The sequence below is a fragment of the Musa acuminata genome, chromosome BXJ3-3 (assembly GCF_036884655.1).
Source record: "Musa acuminata AAA Group cultivar baxijiao chromosome BXJ3-3, Cavendish_Baxijiao_AAA, whole genome shotgun sequence".
In the NCBI taxonomy this organism is placed as follows: Eukaryota; Viridiplantae; Streptophyta; class Magnoliopsida; order Zingiberales; family Musaceae; genus Musa; species Musa acuminata.
The window spans coordinates 10445429-10466572 of NC_088351.1; the positions used below are offsets into that span (position 1 = coordinate 10445429).

Here is a 21144-nt window from a genome sequence, read left to right on the forward strand (position 1 = left end):
AACTGTACTGCATATCAGAGTGTTGAAGAACTGCAGTGACTAATATGTTGAAGCATTTGACCACCATGGATGCCTGCACAAAAGCTACCTCTGCAAACATATATATTTTGACAGGGAGAGAGAGTAAGAGAAACTGGAGCATGGAGTAGGATGATGCATCTGACTGGTATATTCCACCAGTGTTGCATTACAAAGGTACTCATCATAAGCAACTGATATGATATCTTTCTTCTTCTTAAAATGACATCAGAGTTATTATTATTATTATTATTATTATTACTCCAACACTCTTTTGTATTGCTACTGCATCTTTCTTGCATTTAAGTAAAGCTTAAAACATATATAGAGTGGGGTCAATGGTACGACCCTACTAACCCTGTCACAAACCCTACATCCAACATTGGATTTCCCGTGTCTCAGGAGATGGGAGCAGTGGGAGCAGTATGTTAGTTCTGTGCACTTGGGGTGTTCGGCAAATTGAATCTGAAGGCCTCGGCCGTCTCCCCCTTTCCTCCTCAGTTGGAAACGTATACGCCCACGTAACCGAAGCCGACGACGAAGAACGCCATGGATTGGGCGAACAAGTAGACGTAGAAGAGGTCGCGGCCGAACATGATGTCGTAGATGGTGCAGTACAAGAGGAAGAGTCCCATGAGGACCTCCATCAGGTGGATTCTGATGCAACCGAGGTATCATCATCAGTACAAGTAGGCGGCACTCTTTTGTCCTTGAGATGACGACTCTGCAGCGTTCGTTTACCTTTCCACGATGCGGCATCGAGATCTCCTGTGCGACCTGGAGCTGTTCTTGTTCCTGGAAGCGTTCCCCAGCTTGGCGGTGACGATCCACTCGTAGACGCGGTTCGCCTCCAGAAGCCCTATTATGGTTGCCTTGGCTCGGTGCATCGCCATGACGTTCTCGAACAGGATCCAGAAGATGATCAGGTGGAAGGACCTGCGCCATGATCCAACAGGGAAGCTTTCTCATGGGAATCTCATGTCGTTAGCGTGATTCAGGATTTGGGTAACCTGGGCGTGCAGATGGCGTTGAGGACGGTGGTGGCGGAGGGGATGTAGACGGCGATGAACTTGGGAAGATGGACGTCCGGGAGCAGGACGCACGCCGGGATGATCACGCAGTAGAAGAAGAAGGTCACAAAGTGGGCGACAATCTTCCTCACGAAGAAGAAGTCGTAGATGACATGGAACTTCTTCCAAGCGGACACTCTCTGCAGGAAACTACATCGCTTGCTACAGTAGGAGCTTCGGGGGAGATCTCCAAAGGAGGAGGGTTTCGAGGGTACCTTGCAGCATAGGATCTCTTTCAGCATCTTCCGGAACAAGTTTGCCGGGCCACAAGACCACCGGTGCTGCTGAAAGCGGTACGCCTTGAACGTGCTGGGTAGCTCGTTCTTCACCTGCAAGCACTAGTAGATGATCCATCCGAGTTCGGTTGGGAGAGCAGAGATGACACTTACTGCCAGGTCGCCGACGAACACGAACTTCCACCCTCTGAGGGAAGCCCTGACTGCAAGATCCATGTCTTCCACGGTGGTCCGGTCCTTCCACCCTCCGGCGTCGACGAGGGCTTCCATCCTCCACACCCCCGCAGTGCCTGCAGATGCATGCATCCGTGACCGTCGTCTCCTGGTCATGCATGCGAAGAGGGAGGAGGGCCCTTACCGTTGAACCCGAAGAAGGAGTACGTGGAAGACCCTACTTCCTGCTCCACGCTGAAGTGGTAATCCAGAGACATCTCTTGGAGGCGGGTCAGGAGGCATTCGTCAGCATTCACTGCACCAGAACGGATAGACGTGGTCGATGATGAATAACGAGAGCTACCAACCACCTGCAAGCACTAGTAGATGATCACCATCGACGGGCTCACCGAACTTCCATCGAGCTTGCACCAGAGCGAGCTCAGGGTTAGTGAGAAGGAAAGGGATGGTCCTCCACAGGTAGTCGGGGTCGGGTTGGAAGTCGGCATCAAAGATGGCGACGAAGTCGCAGTCTTTGGCGTAGCTCTTCTCGAGGCCTTCGCGAAGGGCGCCCGCCTTGTAGCCGCTTCGGCTGTTCCTGAACTCGTACTCCACGTTGACTCCCTTGCTCGCCCACGACTGGCACTCGTATTCCACCATCTCCTGCGACGACCACGGCAACCAAAAGCAAGCATCGCAGGTGAGCAAAGCATCATCCATTGCATGTCGTTGCCACGGTGGTTCTTTCTCTGTTGCGGGTGCAGGTATCATCACCTTGATGACGGGATCAGTGGAGTCATCGAGAACTTGAACTATCATCTTGTTAGACGGCCATGACATGGCGCAGGCTGCCCCGATCGATAAGCGGTAAACCTGTCATCGCGTGCTTAGCATTTGTGTTCCTCTTCATTACCAACTATATGATTCATAAAAGCTAATCACATAATTACGAACTGACAACATCTGTTTGAATGGGCGATTGCAGAGTTGTTAGATGACGAGCCGAATGGCCGGCCATTGGCGTACCTCTTTCTCGTTGAACATGGGTATTTGGACGAGCACCATGGGGTGGGACTCCGCCGCCTCCATCTCCTGCCTCATGGAATCGAGCTTGTACTTGGTGTACCGCTTGATCCGGAGGAGCTTCACGAGGACGATGACGATCGCCATGTACACCCTCTCCGCGAACAGCATCACCGACATGAAGGCGCACGCGTACATGAGAGCCCACAGCAGCGGCACCACCATGGGCGTCCTGATCCGCCGCCACAGCACCAATAGCCTCTCCCCCACCGCCGCCCCATCCCCGGCGCCTTCCACCAGCACGGGGTTCCTCATGATAGCAGCAGCTTTGACGTTCTACCACCGTGGTGAGGAGTGGGCGGTGCAGGTCGGGGGTAGTTATATAAGGCGAGGACAGTGAGCGGTGCTGCTTAATGAGCGAGAGGAGGAAGAGGAAAGGTAATATGACAGGACACACGCTTTGCATGCAGGATTACAAGGGGCGAAACAGTTGGCCTAATGGCTAGTTTTTCTGCAACCTTAACCGACATGCTTATCGAAGACGTTGTCCTGATGATTCGAGCTTCGGATGAATCGGATCGATGAGTCTTCCTGCAAATGAAACAGTGTCTTGAATGGGATGGATAGGGGTAATTAAGAGGCAGAGACGTACCTGTCGATGTGGGATGGATTTTGGTGCCGGCGTCCGGCTGTCATGCTTGTCCTTTGCATCGCTGGTTCAGAACCGGTGCAAGTCTCCACGTTGAGTCGAGAACAGCTAAGGCAGGAGGGCTGTGACAAAGAGAGCTGACACATTTCCTGGTAGCGTCTTCCTGTGAATCTTTGACCTCCGATCCCAAACGAGCGTGCTTTAATGTGCATATGTCATACGGTGGTAGATACTATGAATGGCTCGCATATAATGCAGTGCTTCCTGACTGCGGAGGAGGAAGAAGAAGAAGAAGAAGGCTACATTGCACAAGTGCAGTCCAAGTTTAAGACTACCTCAGCTCAAAGTCTGAATTGTTCTGCCTCCACTGCAACGAATAATGTAATAGAATCAGCTGCAAAGTAGGGAAGCCATTAGTCACACCAAAACAATATATTTTGTTAGTTTGATTAGCATTGCAATCATATGCAAATTATTTATGGCATAGTAGATACTGATTTTGACCAAAATATAGCCTATGTACCTTATAAGGGAAAATATTATGGCCAATGTTTATATGACTCGTGTTCATAAACGCGACATCCACATCAAGCTCGAGGATCGTGCTTACTCTAACTTTATCAATCTACGTGTACATAAATTCAAGATAATAATTATAAGCTACCTCTTAATCGATTTTTAGTTCCATATTGATTGAAGAATATGAAAATCAAGTGTTTATAAGGCTGTAACATCACCTTTACTCTCAAAGGTGCATTTTGGGACTCACAAGTCATGAAAGACAAAATCGTGCAAGCACGCCCAAAACAAACAATTCCTCGTGAGCCTACGAGATCGCACCAATGGCAATCAAATGTTAACTTATCAAAATGACGTAAGGAAGAGGGTCATGAGTCCTTGACTCCCCTACGAAAGGAGTAATGATAAGGACATTTAGCCACTTATTGATTAAGAAGTAGAAGAACCAAAGGCTTAATAAACCCCTTGGGTCACGAGTCCTGAAAGGACAAAATCGTACGAGTATGCTCAAGGCAAATAATTCCTCGCAAGTTTATGAGATCACACCAATGATGACCAAATGCTGACTTATCAAAATGATGCTAAAATGAAGATCATGAGCCCTTGGCTCCCCTATAAAGATATTTAATCTCACATTAGTTAAGGAGTAAAGGAACCAATGGTTTATAAGCTCCTCAGGTCACTTTTATTTTCAAAGGTGCCTTTAGAAGCTCATGAGCTCCGAAAGAGCAAAATCGTATAGGCTCCCTCATGAGGGGGAGCATTGATAAAGACATTTAGTCCCACATTAGTTAAGGAGTAGAAGAATTTAATGGCTTATAAGCCTCCCGGGTCACCCTTATCTTTAAAGGTGCCTTTTGAGGCTCACAAGTCCCGAAAAGGCAAAACCATACGAGCACGTAAAAAATGGACAATTTTTCGTGAGCCTATGGGACCACACCACGATCAAATGTTAACTTATCAGAATGACACTAAAAGGACGATCATTGAGCCATTGACTCTCCTATGGGGGAGTATCGATGATCAAATGTTGACTTATCATAATAGTGTTATAAAAAGAGTCATGAGTCCTTATCTCCGAGGGGAGTATTAACGAGGACATTTAGTCCTATGTTGGTTAAGGAGTAAGGGAACTAATGACTTATAAGTTTTTAGCATCACTTTTATCTACAAAGGTGCTTTTTGGGGCTCACAAGCCTCGAAAGGGCAAAATCATGCGAGCACCCCTAAAATAGACGATTGCTTATAAGTCTATGGGTCATACTAATGATAACCAAATATTAACTTATCACCTCTCTCTTGCACTTGTGTGAATGAGGGGCCCAAGGAGATGGTTTTATATCGTCCCATATAAGAATATGCTATAAAATATTTCCCTCCTCTCTTAACAAGCATAAAACGTTATTTTGGCACAAAGGTCAGACTTTACTCTTTTACCATCTTTTTACTAATTTCGTCATTGAGCTTGATTAACTTAACCATAAGAGGGATTGAGTAAGAAAGCCTCCCCTCAACCTTGATCTTTATACAGATGTCATAGAGAGAGATGTAGTAGCCACCTCGAGAACACCTCATCCAACCTACACTCACAAGCCCCGAAAAGGCAAAACCATACGAGCACGTCAAAAGTGAATAATTTCTCGTGAGCCTATGGGATCGCACCAATAACGACTAAATATTAACTTATCAGAATGACACTAAAAGGATGATCATGAGCCCTTGACTCTCCTAGGGGGAGCAGGACATTTAGTCCCACATTGGTTGAGGAGTAGGAGAACCAAGGGCTTATAAGCCCTAGGGCTATCCTTACCTTTAAAGGTGCCTTTTGAAGCTTATGAACCTCGAAAGGACAAAATCGTGCAATGACGGTCAAATGTTGACTTATAATAATAGCGCAATAAGGAGATTCATGAGCCCTTGTCTCCGGGGGAGAGTATTGATAAGAACATTTAGTCCCATATTAGTTGAAGAGTAGGGGAACTAAGGGCTTATAAGTCTTTAGCATCACGTTTATCTATAAAGATGCTTTTTGGGGCTCACGAGCCTCGAAAGGGCAAAATCGTGCGAGCACCCTGAAGTAAATAATTCTTCATGAGTCTATAGGTCATACTAATGACAATCAAATATTTACTTATCACCTCCCTCTTGCACTTGTATGAACGAGAGGTCTTTTGAAGCTCATGAACCTCGAAAGGACAAAATCGTGCAATCACACTCAAGGTAAACAATTTCTTGCGAGTCTATGAGGTTGCACCAATGACGATCAAATGTTGACTTATGATAATAGCGCAATAAGGAAATTCATGAGCCCTTGTCTCCGGGGGAGAGCATTGATAAGAACATTTAGTCCCATATTAGTTGAAGAGTAGGGAAACTAAGGGCTTATAAGTCTTTAGCATCACGTTTATCTATAAAGATGCTTTTTGGGGCTCACGAGCCTCGAAAGGGCAAAATCGTGCGAGCACCCTGAAGTAAATAATTCTTCATGAGTCTATAGGTCATACTAATGACAATCAAATATTTACTTATCACCTCCCTCTTGCACTTGTGTGAACGAGAGGCCAAGGAGATGGTTTTATTTTGTCCCGTATAAGAATATGCCATAAAATATTCCCCTCCTCTCTTAACAAGTATAAAACGTTATTTTGACACATAGGTCAGACTTTACTCTTTTACAATATTTTTACTAATTTCGTCATTGAGCTTGGTTAACTTAACAATAAGAGGGATCGAGTATGAAAGCCTCCCCTCGACCTTGGTCTTTAAGCAAATGTCATAGGGAGAGATTGAGTGGCCACCTCGAGAACACCTCATCCAACCTGCACACACGAGGTCGAATCATGTCAAACTAACTGGGACATCATCGATATTTTTTCTAACTTTTATAGTGTTAGAAGGAGAGCTCATGTCATTGGAATGTTCACCCATCAACCCTCTCAATGAACACTCGAATGAAGAAACTCTACCCCCAACTCATAGTACTTTCACTCAAGGGGGCAGTACTCATCATTTTTGCACCTCGGTACTTTCGCTAAAGTCTATAAAGGTACTTTTTGGGGCTCACGAGCCTCGAAAGGGCGAAATCATGCAAGCACCCCTAAAGTAAATAATTCCTCAGTCTATAGGTCATAATAATGACAACCAAATATTTACTTATCACCTCCCTCTTACACTTGTATGAACGAGAGATCAAAGGAGATGGTTTTATATTGTCTCATATAAGAATATGCCATAAAATATTCCCCTTCTCTCTTAACAAGCATAAAACGTTATTTTGGCACAAAGGTCAGACTTTACTCTTTTACCATCTCTTTACTAATTACGTCCTTAAGCTTGGTTAACTTAACCATAAGAGGGATCGAGTAAGAAAGCCTCCCTCCAACGTTGGTCTTTATGCAGATGTTATAAAGAGAGATGGAGTGGCCACCTCAGGAACACCTCATCCAACCTGCACACACGAGGCCGAACCATGTCGAACTAACTAGGACATCACCAATATTTTTTTCTAATTTTTTAGTGTTAGGAGGCTCATGTCATTGGAATGTTCACCCATCGACCCTCTCTACGAATGCTCAAGTGAAGAAGCTCTACCCTCGACCCATAGTAATTTCACTCAAGGGCGTAGTACTCGTCATTTTTGCACCTCGGCACTTCCACCTTGATGCAAACATTGATGAGGTACTGGCATCTATTTAATGACCTAAGTCTCTTGCCTTTAGGGATGACCCCGAACCACTTGCTTATCCCCATTGATGTCTTCTTAAACCTCACACAACAAGTTTATACATTAATAGGAATGATACATGTCGTTGCCCTGGTCTTACCTCAACTAGCCCAGACGTAGTCCTTGGTTCCTCAACACCTATCAGGGCCCCCCGATCCAAAGTGTTGACCCCCTAAGAGTGCCCGAGGCCTATTAAGCCCCTGGTTGAGGTGGCACTTTGATCCTTGATCGTAGAATTCAATGGGTTGCACCACCTCAATCCGTAGTAGTTGAGTTTGAGGCTTAATCATTAGATTCAATGGAGGACACTCTTCAGGCCCAACTGTGATAAATGGACCAACGTTTTGTCACGGACAAACTTCGAAACAGGATGTTTGGTGTAATGCTTTTGAATGTCCGTGTCTTTTGACATGTTCATGTCTTGTACAGCATATAGAGGGGCGACCGAAGGCTTCAAAATCCCATTTGAGTTAGGTTAGTGGCCTCTTTAAGCTTGTAAATAAAAGGTTGTGTCATGTGGACACGCACGAGAGCTTTTCGGTCTGTAATGGACCATTTTACCCTTTGTTGTGCAACTATTCAGAGCTTGTAAAGTCTGTTTGTAATTTGCATTGTCTATGAAGTGTTTTTTGGACATGTTTGCTTGTGGATCCCGATTGAGGCGTTCTCTTTAACCCGTTCTCTCTTTTGTTGGTCCTAAGGGACAATGGGAGGCTTCGGGGAGGCTGACCTTTGCGGACGGATGCACGAGGGTGCCGCACGACTTAGGCAAAACCAGCTAAGTCCGTGACATATGGTATCAGAGCGGGACAAGCACTCATAGAAACACTTGACATGCAAACGTGGGGTACCTAGCGGGGCTGCGTTGAGGGCAGTCAGCAACGCGCGACCGTTTGAGGGAAAACGGGCATGGAGATATAGGGAAAAGAGTCGCTTAGAGGAGTGGGCATCTAACATTGGCATTCAGAGGAATGGCCAACCCTTCGCGCAAGAGGCACCACGAGAACAGGCAAGCTTGGAAGAATGCGGAGCGCACAAAGGTTGGGATGGCTCAGTTTGAGCTACGGCTCAACGTTGACAACTTTACTTGATGGTGCTAAAAAAAAGCGAGGCGCTTGGCAAAGGACGAGACCATGCAAAGTGGAATGAGTTGCTCAGCGACCGAAAGAGTTATGCAAAGCTCACAGAGGTGAGGGGAATTGCTAACTCGAAGAATTCGGTACTCATGCATGGGCTTGTATGCGGACGATGGAATGTTCGTGGCCATCCCAAGGCGGTCGAGACTCGACGCCAAGGAGCATTAAAACTTTCTCTTCGGCATGCGAAGGATACGTCCGGCGGAGGAAACAAGTGTGCAATGAGTTCAGCATGTTGCTAGGCCTTGAGGGGTGCAGCGGTGGTTGTATTGACGTGGAGGCGCAATCTAGCAAGTGCGTTTGCAAGAGGCAGAACAATGCACAGTTTGTTCAACAGATCGGAGTAGTCCAAGGGGATGGTGGTCTCCGAAACGAAGAGATATGTTGCTCCAACGGGACAGTTATCCAGGAGGGATAAGTCTTGGCTCTCCAGAGGGAGAATCATGTGAGACAGACTTCACATGTTGAGGAGGAGTACCTCACAAACAACAACTCCACGAAGCTCAATGGACCGAGCAAGCAACGAGGAGTTGTCGCATGATCTCGCTCGAGAGAATGCATTGGTGGATGCATTGCGAGATCAAGTGGGGGAGCGACCTGAAGCAACTTAAATGAAGGCACACTTAGAGTCGATATGGAGATCGGACTCAAGGGAGGGCTGACCCGTGGAATGGTGGGCGCGAGGGCCACCATCGACTCAATGCAAAAAAAAAACGAGGAGCGGTGCAACTTGGGTGTAATTTGGTAAAGTACCCAAGCCGCATGAAGGGAGCCAACAGAGAAGTTGGAACATGGAGCAGAGGTACAGTGCTTTCCTTATACATAGGTCAAGGACATGAACTCTTGTAGAGGCAAGAGCAGGATCATGTTGTTCCATGGGTTCTTCATTCTGACGGAGTGGACTCATCTTGCATGGTGCCAAAGACGAAGGGAGCTTCTGGGCACATGCACCTTATCTCGGAGGAGCATTTGATGGAGGAACTAAGGCGACTCAATTTGCGGAGGCGAAGTTGGGTTCAGAAGGCCTTAGCACGGGGCAAGAGGACGCAGAGGCGGGTACTCTTGAAGAATATGCCACAGTGTTGCCATTTAAGTTGCCAAGAAGGAAGCGGTGCGCAGCGGAGATTGTGCTGGTAGGGGCAGAGGCATAGGATCCAGACAATGGTGCACAAATTATAGTGAAGTCGGTGGACTTCGGGAGCTACTAGGTGACAGACTGTCCTAGAGCGGTGCTTCATCTATGTGTGACCTAAGAGTGGGTGGATGAAGGTCGATTGCCAAGGAACGAACAAAATCGAATGTGGAAGAGACTCTGCGATGTATTGGCAAAGGCCACACATGGAGGGTTCACAATTCGAGTTCATCCCACAAGGATCAGAATGCAACAGAGATGTCACCAGGAGGCGACATGGTGCAGCGGATCATGGTGGAACAGTTCGTGGCAATGCGATACACACGACATAGTCCCGTGAGGGATGAGATCATATGGAGGTATGATCGGGAGCTATTGGGAGCTCCGCTTTGGTGAACAACACGACGACAAGAAGGGCTATGGATTCAAGGAGTGAAGGCCATGGTACCACAGAGGCGGGTCTTCCGGGCGTGCACCGAATTTTGCATCGGATGGAAACATTGGTCATCAGCATATGGGGGCTGGGTTCCACCAAGGGAAAGTTCGAATGCAAGTACCAGTGAGTTCCATGGGAGGGACTTGATCATGCAGAGGTATGATCGAAGCAGCTGGAGAGTTGGACTGCTCCAGAGCTCATATTCGCTTAAGGGAGCCCGACAAGTCAGAGGACAGGGTCGAGTAAGCGAACGTTGCTACCAAGGAAGCTAGGGAGAGCAGAATCGGTGCAAACCTTATAATGTGATGGCAGAGGCCATGCATTGGAGTTGCAGTCTGTCTTTCCATCGACCAGAGGGAGCTGCTTGGAAAATACATAGGTGTTGAAGCAGGGGGTCGAAAGGGGCGTGGAAGCGACGACGAGTCCAGAGGGACTTAGCTACCCAAAATCAAGCATCAGTTAGAATTGAGGTGGACTCAGAGGAGTGCCACGGAAACATCTCTACTGATTGTGAAGAAAAGGGATACAGAGGCGAGGCGACGGATAGTAGTGCCATGGGCATAGCAGCGCCATGGTACCGCAGAGGCGGAACTTTCGTAAAAGTCATTAATCCCTTGCTATCACGGAGGGAGAGCGCTTGATCGTGAAAGGGGCCGAGGAGGTGGAGCATGCAGAGGCAATCTCCAAGTATCGAGACAAGGCTGAAGGGCAGAGGCCAAGAAACTTCGTAAGACCGGTGTCAACAAGTTTCTCATCAAGATAGCCGTAAGGGAAGGACTTCAGGTCATGCAAGAGTGCACGACCAAGGAACGAAGCAGGCAGTACGCGGTGTTGTACCTTTGCTACTCAGTGGAGTAGGCGGCAGGGTTGATGGAGAAGACGGTACAATCCCATAGGCGACCTCATCTATCAAAGAACTACTCCAAGTTGGGGTGAAAACTTCCTGCATTCCAGAAGTTCAATGGCATTGAGAAGGTGAATCACAGTAATTAACTCAACGCAAGGAGTGCAAACACTTCAAGTGCTTCAGAAGTGTGAGCAAAGAGCAGGCGAAGGCCAGTAACCAGCTCGATGCATGAAGTACAACCTTGAGGAGACGGGCGAAGTCAAGTAACATTTGCCTTCTCAACTCTTAAGAGAATGGGCGTAACCGAGTACCCCAGTTCTCTTATCTATCCAGCAGAGGAGCTCTATATAAGTTCAAAGGCCCTTCGAAGATAATGGAAGACAATAGTTGTCAAATCCTCACCAACGGTGATCAGTGCTACTGAGAGTAGATTGTCCGCTTCATTTCCCAACGAAATGCCAATCGAAAGCAGAAGTGATGCGAACCTACTTGGATGTGACAACTAACTGAAAGAAGAGTCAATGAGCAGATTTTGTGGAGGAATGACCCAAAACTTCAGAAGTTTGCGAGACGATGCTCGTTAAAGCTCCAACAAGCATCCACCCAGTTCAATCAGCATGTGGAATTTCTGAGAGACTAGCGCAGTAAGGATGGTCTTTTCCTTCATCTGGGGGATCCGCAGGAATCAACAAAGATCAACACAACTCGGCCAACCCCACACCAGAGTCAGAGTCATTGGTGAGTTGAAGCAGCATGGCGGATCAAAGGTTCGACGACTCAAAATCAGCAGCGGAGAGCAGCTGGGAGCCAAGAGGCGCATTGCAGCTGGAGCGGAAGATTGAAGACTCAGCAAAAGGCGAGGAGTTACAGTGTTCACAAAGGCTTCGACGAGGACGTCGAAGGAATAAGTGGGGGAGAATGTCACAGACAAACTTCGAAACAGGATGTTTGGTGTAATGCTTATGAATGTCCGTGTCTTTTGGCATGTTCATGCCTTGTACAGCATATAGAGGGGCGACCGGAGGCTTCAAAGTCTCATTTGAGTTAGGTTAGTGGCCTCTTTAGGCTTGTAAATAAAAGGTTGTGTCATGTGGACACGCGCGAGAGTTTTTCGGTCTATAATGGATAATTTTACCCTTTATTGTGCAACTATTCAGAGCTTGTAAAGTCTGTTTGTAATTTACATTGTCTATGAAGTGTTTTTCGGACATGTTTGCTTGTGGATCCCGATTGAGGCGTTCTCTTTAACTCGTTCTCTCTTTTGTTGGTCCTAAGGGACAATGAGAGGCTTCGAGGAGGTTGACCTTTGCGGACGGACGCGCGAGGGTACCGCACGACTTAGGCAAAACTAACTAAGTCCGTGACAGTTTGGTGGAGATATGATAAGACATTCAACCGTCGAAATGAAAGGTTGACCCCGCCTTAGCTCAATTATCATTTGTCCAAAAGATTCAAGAGGAGCCAATTCCAACGAGCTACCGACTCCCAATCTTAGAAGCGTTCAATTGTAGCGCTGACCCAATGGAATATATTACAACTTTTTGCGCTCAAATATATTTATATAGTATCTTGACGCTTTGATTTGTCGTACCTTCCCAACTACTCTAAGGGGTCTGACACAGGAAGGGTATGCCCACCTAAAGCTGCTTTCAGTCAGCTCTTTCAATCAGCTAGCAAGAGAGTTCAAACAATACTTCCTCGAAAATGTACGCCCTTAGCGCTCGACGACAACCCTCTTGGGCCTCCAACAAGGGGAGGAGGAGACACTCTCGAACTTCGTCACCTGATTCACAAATGAGATTCAAGATATAGCTGATGCTCTATCTATCGCTCCTCATACAAACTTTTATGATGGGGTATAGGTCTTCTTGGTTTTTTTGGACATTTAATAGAAATATCATTGGCGACTATACACAAAGCACTTCAAAGAGCTAGTGAATACACTATCGTTGATGCAATGGTCTCCGAGAAGCATGAGAAGTCATGCAATAGGCCAAAGCAAGAGCTTCCACAATCAACCCCGACCCCGAGATCACCTTAATAAAGGAGAAATTATTAGCTTGAAACATCTCATCCAAGATCAGAGTTGACACCCCTCAACATGATTAGAGCTAAAGTTTTCCTCTAAACCAAAAAGAGGGAGCTCTTGAGAGACCCCTACCTGATGAAAACCCCACTAATAAGGAGAGATAGATCCAAGTACTACCAATTTTATCAAAATTATGATCATGACACTAAAAACTATCATGATTTAAAAGAGCATATTGAAGAACTTATACATCACGAACACCTCAAGTAATTTGTTTAAAAGCATCGGGAGCCCTCACCTCGACCCGAGAGGCCATTCAATCTAGCCTTTCGCATCAAAGTTGTCTTGTCCTGCCACCCGAGATCGTCTTCCCAATACCTCGAATTAAAAACTTAACAAAAAAATCTCTGGATTGGTCTCAACTTGATCAACGAGGACAAGGTCAAGACACATCTAAGGATGTTGAGGTACAAAAAAGTGGTAGCCAAACTTTATAATCAAGGTATTTAACCTTGAGGAATCAAACTTTGGGATCTAATACTTCGAAAAGTTGAAGTCAGTAACCTAACTGGATCCCAAGGTAAGTTAGCATCAATTAAGAAGGGTCCTATCGAGTCATTAAGGTCGTCTAATACGAAACTCATGTCCTCGGGACAACAAAGGCGTGGTCCTACCTCAAACATGACATATTATAAATTTAAAGAAATTCTACCTCTAAAGCATGCCTTAGGGTTAGTTTGGATTGCTATGTTTTGAGCATTAGGCTTCAGCCTACCATGCCTCATGCAACAATTATTAAAAAAATTATTATTATTATATCAAAGTGGGAGATATGACAAGTCGAAGAAAAAAAGTTTCATTGCTTCAAACAAAGACTACACCATCCTGACACTGTCTTTATGTCCAAAATGAGACCCCGACCTACTAAGATAGAAAGCTAGTTAAGTGGACAAGCCCGACGACTATGAAGTAAAGACTGGAAAGACCAAATTGGGTAGATAGACCTGATGATTTAAACAAGACAAATACAATAGAACTAAGGACTCAAGCATTCAGGCATGGAGGTAAGCCAAAATCATCATTAAAGGGAACTTAAGGGGGCCATCAGAATATTTCGAACCTCGAGGTAATAAACAAAGGGATCCTCCTCAAGCTCCATCCCAAGATACCTTGCATTAAAACGAGCCAAGGCAATGTGGTATCCGTAATGATAAAAGGAGACCCCCAATCTCTCCAAGCCTTTCCTGGATCGGATTGAGACCTTGTAGTCAATGATGAATTCCTCTTACTCGTTCAGGCTATGGATCTGTTCGTTTGCAACAACCAGTTGCTCAGTTAGGTTTATAATCTACTCGTTTGTAGAGATCTGATCATGGAGCTCAGTGTTGGAGGTCCTCATGGAGTTCATCTCTCATTTGACGATTATTGCCCCAAACAGACTTTAGTTGGTTGACCTAACTAGCAAGGCACTATTGGGCCTCTTCTAACTTCTTCTCCAACTCAGTCACTTGAGCTTCGATTCCAACAATGAGGGCTGGAACACCCCTCCCCCTTCTCAGCTCTACATCTACACGAAGGTTATCAATCACGAAGGCTAATTAATGACAGACTCAACATCATATACACAGTCGATCAGGGCTGTGACATAATGGTGATGCTACAAGCCAAGGTGGAGGCATTAATTGAGAGGCAATCTCAAGAAATCAAATAACCAATCAACGACTGTACTTACTAGCACTTTGTTACAATAAGCAACATCAATCATCACTTCTGATATAGAGTCGTAAATATACTTAGACATCCTAACGCATAAGGAGCCTCAACAATACCGTTCTATGGCCTCTCCATCGCTCCATATAACATCATCGTCAAGGGTCAAGTCTAGTAGATCAGCAATCTTCAATGCTACGAAGGCTAATAACTTGCCCTGACATAAGTCATACGCTGATCTTTGTCTATTCCCCCCTCCTCCCAAAGCAGGACCGAGATGTCTTAGGTAAATCTACTTGCCTATCCCACCCCACCCCACCCTCCTTTTCTAACGGAGAGACGTAAATCTACTTGGCCATCCCAATGTATAAGAAGCCTCAACAGTACTATTCTACGGCTTCCCTGTCGCTCCATATAACATCATCGTCTTGTAGGTCATCCCACCTCTTGGAGCTACTCACCAAAGGTTGGGTTTGGTAGGTCAACAATCTTTAATGCTACGAAAGACAATAACTTGCCCTGACACAAGTCATACATCAATCTTTGTCTCCTCGAGGGGGGCGATGTCCTAGGTGCCTTAGATGTCGAATGATCCTTTTTAGGAATATGCTCGATTTCATGTTCCTCAATCGATTGGGGATAAGAAACCTTCTGCATGGCTTTCTTCTTCCTTCGCTAGCTAACGACGGAAGGTCAATCAAATTGGGTCAAAATCGATACCTCAGGCATAGGCTCGTGAGCAAGCAAGGGAAGAGACGAGGAGGCGACAACCATACCCGAAGAGGAGGTAGCTCCTTGTCTCTTCATCACTTGAAGATCCATCCCTACAAAGAGCATAGTAAAAAAATAAGTCACCGGTCTAACAAATCACACCTCGAAAGAAAATATCTTGAGAATGAGGGATTCGGATCACACACCAAGGAGCTAGGTTGAGATTTATGTTGATCAACCAGTCCAACCCTTATTGTCGGTCAAGACACCACTCACCTGGAAGCTATATCGAGTGGTAAGACAATAGCCACTCTATCTCTTGCACAGCCAAACACAAGCAGTGAAGACCTTACGGGTCAGGATGATGGTGGCATGACAGTAATACATGATGAATACCACAAAATAACGTCATGAGTTGGGTGCCATCTACGATAGAAAAATCCTCCACCACTAAAGACATAATACTATCCATGGTTGGAGAGGAAATCGAAGCCCAAACTCTAGTGCATTCGAGAATAGATAAAGGAATATGAACATTGGAACATAAGGCCGATGATCGGGTCGAGGTATCTACATCATAGGAACTCCACCCACCCACCTCAAGAGACGAAGGTCGGGACTTCCTAGTGAACCCTTAAGTTCACCTATAGGGGCAAGTATATAAGATTACCTAATACACCCCCTTTGGGATGAGCAACTCAAGGGCACCCGACACACCCCTACGAGGGTGAATGTCTTGGGGTTGAAGGTGCACCTAGAAAGTAAGGCAACTCAATAGAGGCTTGCTTGAGGTGTGTAGGTTGGATGCCCCCCCAACTCCCTTTGAGAAGCAATCGAAGGAATGTAAGATCCTAACGCCTTGTTGCAAGGCCCTCCCAAAGGAGTTCCTAAAGCATGCCTTGGGGGGGGTGGACAGAGGGAGATAAGGTGGACAAATGATAGAAGAAATATTGAAGCTCATGTTTATCCGACATGTGACTATAATCATGATAGCCACGAGAGCCTTGAGGATGAAGCTTGCTCCCTCTTTATCTACTCATGTGGATGTAGCCCACAATAATAGTTACAGACTACCTCCCTCTTATGCCTATGCTACCTCCCTCTTATGCCTAAGGTGAACTTAGGATGTCAAAAACGTGCCATGGAATATTCCTCTCGTCTCTTAATAGGTATAAAAAGTTATTTTTTGCATAATAAAAAGGCCAAACTTTACTCTTTTATCATCTTTATTTTGGATGGAACATGTCGAGAAACCTCCCTCCAACCTTAGTCTTTGTGCAAATGCCACATCGAAAACACCTCAACGACACCCCTCGTCCAATTTGCACACATGAGATCAAATCACGTCAAGCTTACTAGGACATCATCGATATTTTCTCTAATATTACCCATCTATGAAACAATCAAGAGACATACTTATTATAGTATGCTCTTTTTAAGACATTGAGAAAAAACTCCTAAAGTGCTGTTTTCAATCTAGCAAGAAAAAGCTCCTAGACATCTTAAGTATTCTCATAATATCATTCTCAATTAGTATATGTTATAAACACCATGGAATATCACTTGTATTTCCACTTTGATAGGCAAATGACATATTTATCAAACTTCCATTCATAGCAAGTTTCATAAAAGCTCGAACTACTCAGAAGAGAGAGAGAACTATTTGCAAGCGCATACAGCTGCAACAAAGAAAAGGTGGTAACAAGTTTAAGACATTTGTTGGTGAAAAATATCTTAATAAAATGAATTAGCAGAAAGAGAAGAAAAAAAAAAGATAATGAGTGGGTATGAGTTGAGACAAAATTTATTTGCACAATTATCTTTTTCATAATAGTTATATCAAGAATTTTAATAAGACGTGGTGGAGAACTAACAAAGAACTATTAAATCAGAAACACACATTTTACTAAAGAGCCAAACATGCCAATTTTTCCTTTCATATTTTGCCAGAATTTAATCAAGCCTTACATTTTAATGTTACTTCTAATATAAAAACTTGACTAGATACACTTAACATATATAGATTGACAATTTAACAGTAATGGCAGCTAAACTGCATGTTGAAAGATAGATAGAATTATTGATCCAAGAACACAGTATCTGGAGCATATGAAACAAAATAAATGGATCAACAAAAATGGAAGCAGGTGCAGTGATGAGATGATAAGTGCTGAGGATAACTACACCTCCAGAGGAACCAACAAATACCTGGCAAGGCAACATTTGACTGAAGTAGGCAGCCACAGAATGCAGGCGAGAGTGCTGTAGTAGTACAGCCACGTGGCAGGCTCGGTGCAGCCGCGGGCATGCTGAATTGCCAAGGCAGGCTTGGTGCAGCCGCGGGCATGCTGAATTGCCGAGGCACGCTTGGTGCAGCTGCGCGGAGCATTGGCTGTGGCCACGCTGCACAGAGCCCTTGATCCACAAGGTTCAGCTGCAGCCCTATGCAAATACCTCGCAAGGCGACATTTGACTGAAATAGGCACACCACATAGATGTAGGTCCTCGTTGTAAGTATGCAAATACCTCAACTATATGCAGATGAGAATAAAATGTGATAAGAAGAAGAGCAAGTCCACCGTTAATCGAGTTGAACTTTACAAGTTTAGACTTAAATGATTTCAACCAAATAAAAGATCAAGTCTACTTCCAAAAGTAAGCAACATCTTAAGAAAATTGTGTGTATCGATACAGAAGGAATAGCACATAAGACATGCATATACCCTATCATTCATCAGTTCATTCAGTACACTTTTCTTCTATGAGATGCCTAAGATACTCAAACTCTTCATCAGGAACCTGAAAAGTAAACAAGCATTCTCATGTCATAATCAAATATTAGAGAAAAAGTAAAGGCATAACTGCAATCACATATATTCATCATTTTGGTTTCCTCAGAAATGGAAATACAATCCATTTAAAATGAGAACAGAAACTGTTAATCATTCAACAGATGTTAACGAGAGAGTTTGCACTACATACACTTGCCAAGGTTAACGAGAGAGTTTGCAGGTAACAAGAGAGTTTGCACTACATACACTTGCCAAGGTTCGATCAGTAGGGCAGTTTCGGATCCAGGTAACAATAAGCATGGAATAGTCAGAAAAAATGGACCTGGCTGATCAAATGCACAGTATCAGCCAAGATGACAATGATCCCAAATAACTGGTCTACAAACGTTCTTTTTAACAGTTGTGACTAGGTGCCATTGAACAAGTTATAGAGTTTAGGTTATATATCCTCATTAATGCGCATTATGTTCATAGCTGTCCTAAAATTATTTTCTGAATTTTGTTATATAAACCTTTGTTCAGCCAAAATCAAGATCTTCCAGCCTGAATAGCCCAATCTACCATATATATGTATCCAAGACTTCCATTCAAACAGTTTATCCCAACCGCTCTCTATTATCTTTGACACTGACTATAGACTACAAACTCATTTAGTAAAATTATTAACCTTATCAGTTCCAGTAAAATCATAGAGCTTCAGCTTGAAAGAGAAGTGAAACCGATACACAAAAAGCACAAAATATTAACTCATTTATCACATGCATTGCAAATAAAATCTTCAGCACAGTACACCCCTTTTCACAATAAGCACAAACGATATCAGGTCTATGGACAGTCAAATATGTACAAGAAAAGTCACTGACTTCAGTTAGGGACCATAACAAGCACACTGTCATCAAGATGAACTCACTGACTTCACATGATTAGCTAAAATTTTGCTCCTTATATGAAATCACACCATCAATTGAAGAAACCTTTTAAACAAAGTTAAACAAATACCTTTTGAACAAGAGTTCCAAACAAATACATTTTTTCCATCTTTATCAGAGAAAAAGATTGATGGTATCCAACTCTCTATTTAATCCTATCTCAATTTCGAGAATATTTTAATCCACTTACCCAGAATAATATTCACTCAACTCTCATCCAAAGTTAAACTTAATGATCCCTGGCGGAAAACTACAATGTAAGCACTTCATTCTTATTCAGAGCCATCACTTTTAAAATTCTACTTCATAGGAAAATTTGACCTAGGTTCCAAAATATTAAGAGCCCAAAACTTCTAGCATTTGCCAATCAAGTCTAGATTGCCAGATCTTATGCAAAATTACAGAGATGATCAAGGACAAATTATTTTCAAGGTCCACTGCCCATTAGTCACCCAAAAAAAAAAAGTTCCAGTTGTGATTTGCTTTCCTGCATCAGTCTTATGGTTAGACAAGAGACTATTTCTTCATCATTCTATTAAATCCATCCATAGGCTGATGGTTACAATTTCTGAAAGTTGGATCCAATGTGGCTTAGAAAAGACTTATGATTTCTAACTTAATCTGTCTTAAAAGAAAACACAAAAAGACCTGGTGAGGCATACAACAATTAGAAATTAAAAGTAGAAAGGCTACAGTATAGCGACGTTAGTTTGATGGTTAAGTCCTATGTTTATGTCATGAATAAATAGTTCAGAAACTCTATAAGCACATTGTGAAGCATGACATAGAATAGTGTCCTGTAGCCATGGCATGGTCATTTTCATTTCCAGAGAATTGAGAAAGCTTCAAAGCATTACCTTCCTATTCATCCTCTCCACTCTCATCGCTGAAATAGCTAACTTTCTTCTCCTTTTTCTTCTTGTCGTTCCCATCACCAAAACGCTCGTCCCTTTCCCTCGCCTTCTCGTCGAACCCCCTCGTGTCCACCACCGACGCCCAGTTATCGTTATCGAAAGCTTCCTCTTCGCCACCGTCAGAACCACCATCTTGACCTCCACCGCCACCGCCGCCGCCGCCGCCGCCCTGTTCCCTCCGCCGCGCCCGCTTCGGATTGGGCCGCTCCCTGGGCCCCAGCTGGTTCCTCGGACATTCGTAGGAGAGGTGGCCCTCCTCGCCGCACTCGTAGCACCGGCTCTTGTCCTTGTAGACCCTCCGGCGAATGAACTCGGCGGCACGGCCGTTGTCAGCAGCGATGGAGGCCGAGAGCGTGCGGCCGTTGAGGACCTTCCCGTTCATGGACCGAGCGGCCGCCGCAGCGTCGTGGCGGGAGACGAAGAGCACGAAAGCGACGCCGCGGCTGCGGCGGGTGGCGTGGTCCTTCAGGACGGTGACGCGGGCGACCTTGCCGAAGGTGGAGAAGATCGTGTGGAGGTCGGAGTTGGTGAGGGTGTAATCGATGTTGGAGACATAGACCGTCGATTTTGAGGGGGCGAGGCCGCCGGATCCGCCCTTGGAGGAGGCGCCGCTGCCACCGCGGGAGCGGGAGTTGGCGGCCGAGGCGGAGGAGGAGGAGGGGACGGGGTATCGGTAGAGGAAATCGTCGTCATCGTCGTCGCTTTCGTTTCTACGGCGAGCCATCTTCTTCCCCGTCGGAATTATTTGGGTTTTCTAGAGAGAGGGCGAACTTGGGAATCGAGAAGGAAACGTGAATTGTGAATCGGTTTGCCTGTTAACGGGCCGGAATAATCTTAGCCCATTTCAACGAGCCCAAATGCGCTTGGCAATACTTTGCATATTGTATAGTTATATGTTATGGAAACTATATCATTTTATATTGATATGTGATAGATAAATATCATCAATCAATTATGATATGTTATCATCGGGCCTCCACGTGATAAGACATGCTTCTTTGATTTGTCCATATGCACATAAGTTATAGGTTACCTTCTCCCTTCTCACTTATATGGACAAAACGAAAAAAATAAATATATTAGAGATTATTAATGGTTATTCTCATAAAATAAATT

The 21144-nt window shown here is 44.8% G+C and overlaps 2 protein-coding genes across 10 annotated transcripts; both read right to left on the reverse strand.

Annotated features, from left to right (window-relative positions):
- Positions 1-205: 205 nt before the first annotated feature.
- Positions 206-18194, reverse strand: LOC135633591 (glucomannan 4-beta-mannosyltransferase 1-like). 9 transcript variants are annotated; one of them, XM_065143237.1, is made up of 12 exons: positions 18117-18194; positions 17602-17866; positions 3153-3543; positions 2504-3091; positions 2252-2350; positions 1888-2140; positions 1683-1793; positions 1478-1614; positions 1304-1417; positions 1029-1228; positions 760-954; positions 206-675 (listed from the first exon to the last, which is right to left on the reverse strand). In XM_065143237.1, the coding sequence occupies exons 4-12, from the start codon at positions 2813-2815 to the stop codon at positions 516-518; spliced, it is 1581 nt and encodes a 526-aa protein (XP_064999309.1). In that variant the 5' UTR covers positions 2816-3091; positions 3153-3543; positions 17602-17866; positions 18117-18194; the 3' UTR covers positions 206-515. The 9 variants fall into 9 exon arrangements, with proteins under 9 accessions (XP_064999309.1, XP_064999308.1, XP_064999307.1 ...); XM_065143236.1 differs by having other exon boundaries at positions 1029-1426; XM_065143235.1 differs by having other exon boundaries at positions 1888-2350.
- On the reverse strand, positions 18038-20871 carry LOC135633594 (U11/U12 small nuclear ribonucleoprotein 31 kDa protein-like). The gene is made up of 2 exons (XM_065143241.1): positions 19972-20871; positions 18038-18192 (listed from the first exon to the last, which is right to left on the reverse strand). The coding sequence occupies exon 1, from the start codon at positions 20750-20752 to the stop codon at positions 19976-19978; it is 777 nt and encodes a 258-aa protein (XP_064999313.1). The 5' UTR covers positions 20753-20871; the 3' UTR covers positions 18038-18192; positions 19972-19975.
- Between the last annotated feature and the right edge of the window lie 273 nt (positions 20872-21144).

Bases quoted from the DNA above. Each gene is read 5' to 3' on its own strand.
- LOC135633591 (XM_065143230.1), bottom strand. From the start codon at position 2,815: ATGAGGAACCCCGTGCTGGTGGAAGGCGCCGGGGATGGGGCGGCGGTG. The intron at 1,615-1,682 runs GTAAGGGCCCTC...ATGCATCTGCAG, and splicing joins CTCCTTCTTCGGGTTCAACG to GCACTGCGGGGGTGTGGAGG. The intron at 1,427-1,477 runs GTAAGTGTCATC...ATCATCTACTAG, and splicing joins TGTTCGTCGGCGACCTGGCA to TGCTTGCAGGTGAAGAACGA.
- LOC135633594 (XM_065143241.1), bottom strand. From the start codon at position 20,752: ATGGCTCGCCGTAGAAACGAAAGCGACGACGATGACGACGATTTCCTC.